Source organism: Myxocyprinus asiaticus, chromosome 14, assembly GCF_019703515.2.
Source record: "Myxocyprinus asiaticus isolate MX2 ecotype Aquarium Trade chromosome 14, UBuf_Myxa_2, whole genome shotgun sequence".
Lineage (NCBI taxonomy): Eukaryota > Metazoa > Chordata > Actinopteri > Cypriniformes > Catostomidae > Myxocyprinus > Myxocyprinus asiaticus.
In genome coordinates, this window is record NC_059357.1 from 9,600,504 (window position 1) to 9,603,718 (window position 3,215).

The window sequence follows — 3,215 nt, forward strand, 5'->3', positions numbered from 1 at the left end:
TATTAAGCCAGGGGAATAAAGGGGAGTTAGAAAACAGAGCTTCTTGACAAAACAGAGCGACTCATTTATTAAGCACAACGCTAGACGTCGAGGTAATGGACAGGCCTACGGTTCATCCTTTGTACCACAGAGTAAACATGACAAATGGGACCGAGTTTGGCGTGATTAAAGATGAAACACGGATCCATCTTCAGCAAATCTGAAAACTATCTTCCGTCTTCTGTTTTAATAGAAGGGACGAGTGAGTAGGAGAGGTGTACAGGATAAAATGTGAATCAGAGTGGGAAGGCAACTCATCTAGTATTTGAGTTCGAGTGTTCATCCTCTTAAGTATTGAAACGATTGACATTTTGCACCGTTTCCCCACACCTTCCTCGTATTATATCCCTTTAATTAAAGAGAGTGCAGAGGAGAGTAGGGAGACATAACGCAGGTAAAATCCACGCTCTACACTCCAGAAACTGAGTTTTTATTTATTTATTTATTAATGTGCATGTTTTTGGCAACAGAGGAAGGCTAGAGACTTGGCGGAGGTCCGCTTGCTCGGTTCTGATTGCTGCCCAAAATCGGGCCGCCGCTTGAATTCGTGTTTGCAGAATTGCTGCGTATTTTTGTGTTGGGAAGCTTATGGTCCTTCTTCCATTTCATGCGCCGGTTCTGAAACCAAATCTTAATCTGTCGTTCGGATAGGCATAGTGTATGGGCAATCTCCACCCTCCGTCTTCGGGTCAGATAGCGGTTGTAATGGAACTCTTTCTCCAGCTCCAGGACTTGCTGTCGCGTGTAGGCTGTGCGTGAGCGTTTGGGTTCACCACCTGAATAGTTCGGGCTCACTGTTAAGAGACAGAGAGCGACACGTTACACAAGTTTAACACACACACACACTCACACACACACACACACACACACACATACACACATGGACATGTAGGCTACACTGCAATTTATGAACAGCCACACGCAAATACACTCATTCACACATTCTTTAATAAAGATATCAAAATAAAAGTAAAACATGAACAAAGCTATCTGCTCGTGTTTTCAAATGGATTATTTGGCTGTTCAAATGTTCAGTTAAGAAAAAATGTTAAACGCAAAAATGAGTGGTCATTGTCTATTTAGGCTATTGCTTTAAGAAGGGCCCGTGCAATAACACTAAATTCCAATCTTAAAACCTCAATCTACACTGCATCAAAATAAGAATAACTTCACTTTCAGGATTAACAGGACGAAGGAACAGCATATGCTTTGGTTGAGTATTGGCGGCTTATGTTAACCGGTGACTTTGTAAACGTCGTGTTTGCTCCCCTTTTCAGCGTTCTCCGTAGCAGTGCATGAAATACATGCGCTAATTATTGCAGAATAATAGTGTGGGTTTATAGAAGAGTCCTACTGTTTGTATTACCATTAATGGTTTATTATCGTCGTCATAAATATAAATATTTTAGCTGCCATAAAGCGTTTTCACTAACAGTCGTGAAGTGAACCCATCCAACCACTTAAAATCAAATTATTAAAACATAAAACTTAACTTATGGATTACATGAGAACTCATAAACTCTTCCCAGAAAGAAATTAGAAGGAGAAAGTGGCATATACCCCGAAAGAGCTTCAAGAATGAGAGCAATAAAAAATTTATGGAGGGTGTAATTATATTGCCCTGCAAACAGGCGATCGTAAATCTCAACCAGGGGCAACTTCATAAGAGGAGCAATAGATTTAACGCCGGACATTAGGCTTAAGTAAGTGAGAGCACGGACACGAAAAGTTAAGTTTAACTGCACTTACCGATGTTTACGTGGACTTTTTTCATCCAGGGGTAAACCACGGGATCTTTTCTTGAGGTGGCCGTTGAATTGTTTTGGCTAGTGGGAGTCGGACCGCAGGCAGGCGGAGGACTTGGAGTTACGGAATCGCAGTGATGGCTTGGTTCAGGGAGTGGGGTCGAGAGTGCGGCTGTGGGTAGAACGTGACCTCGCGGAGAGATCACCGCTGCGGGCTGCCCCGGACCCTGGCACGATGAGTAGGGTGGGTCGGCGCAGCCCGACCGCTGGTGGTAGATCGACTCATGCTGGAACGATGGGTCTTGCCTTTGGGCGCTGTAGTATTCCGGAGAGTGACTGGGTAGGTAGTCGCTCTGGGAGTATTCCTCGCAGGGTGGAAACTTGGGGTCCACATAGTTGGAGTTGATCAAATAGGAACTCATGGCCATTAATTTCTTTGAATTGCACACAAAATATACTAAAATTTATATGTATCCCTTTACTCGTTTTCCTGTTTCGTAAAACCCTCCTACTTTCTGTCAAGTGAACAAAGTTAAGAGTCCATGTGACATTGTCAGCCAATGGCGTGGATCTTCGTGATTCCCGGATAAGGAAATGGGATTAGGCAGCTTAGACCGCGCTCACCAATTTATGACTGGGAGTAGTAGAATATTCCATACTTTCTCATACAATGGTATGCGCTTGATAAGATGGTGAGAGAATCAAAACAATAACATACGACAGCAGACACGCAGAAAAGGCATGCTGGAATCTAGCAAATGTAAGCAACCCCACGGTTAGTCACGCCCCCCAGACAGTCCCCCTCAGTTCATCAGCCCATCGTGTACATGGCTACTCCTAGAACTGTTCAGATTTGGTAAACTGAAATACTTCTAAAATTTGGCTAGTGCTTATGAAAAGTGATACCAGGGGGAAAAAATGCAAGGAGTTCGCCTCGGTCAAGCTCTTAAATGCACTCGCTATTACGGTGAGGGAATGGTCAATGCGTGAGCAGCATGCCAGAGATGAATCTGGGCTTGTTTAGGATCGATAGAAAATTCATCAACTAATTCAGGTTACAAAGCCTCCTAAATCACAATGGAGACCTTCTGCATTTAAACGGAGTCTGCAGTCAATCCCCTCCAAACAACGCGTTTATTCTGCACCCCATATCTACACACCTTGAATAGTAATTCACTGTTTACAATTCACTATTAACACCAGAAGCAGATATTTGTAATATTTACTGATCAAAACTCACAGCATTCGAAAGGTCACAGATCGGTGCATTTTTATCTGTACAAATTATTGGTCATTTCGAATTCGTGAAAGGTTCACCATAATTTGTCTGGCGACAAAAAAACAAACAAAAAAAACAACAATTGCAAGCAGTTAAATGAAAATCTTGAAACTTTCGTTTCTACAGGGATATTGCACAAAACAGTCGTTCTA

The 3,215-nt window shown here is 42.7% G+C and overlaps 1 protein-coding gene across 1 annotated transcript; it reads right to left on the bottom strand.

Annotated features, from left to right (window-relative positions):
• Nucleotides 1-505: 505 nt before the first annotated feature.
• Nucleotides 506-2,913, bottom strand: LOC127451419 (homeobox protein Hox-B4a). Its single transcript, XM_051716134.1, has 2 exons — nucleotides 1,789-2,913; nucleotides 506-833 (listed from the first exon to the last, which is right to left on the bottom strand). The coding sequence occupies exons 1-2, from the start codon at nucleotides 2,210-2,212 to the stop codon at nucleotides 517-519; spliced, it is 741 nt and encodes a 246-aa protein (XP_051572094.1). The 5' UTR covers nucleotides 2,213-2,913; the 3' UTR covers nucleotides 506-516.
• Between the last annotated feature and the right edge of the window lie 302 nt (nucleotides 2,914-3,215).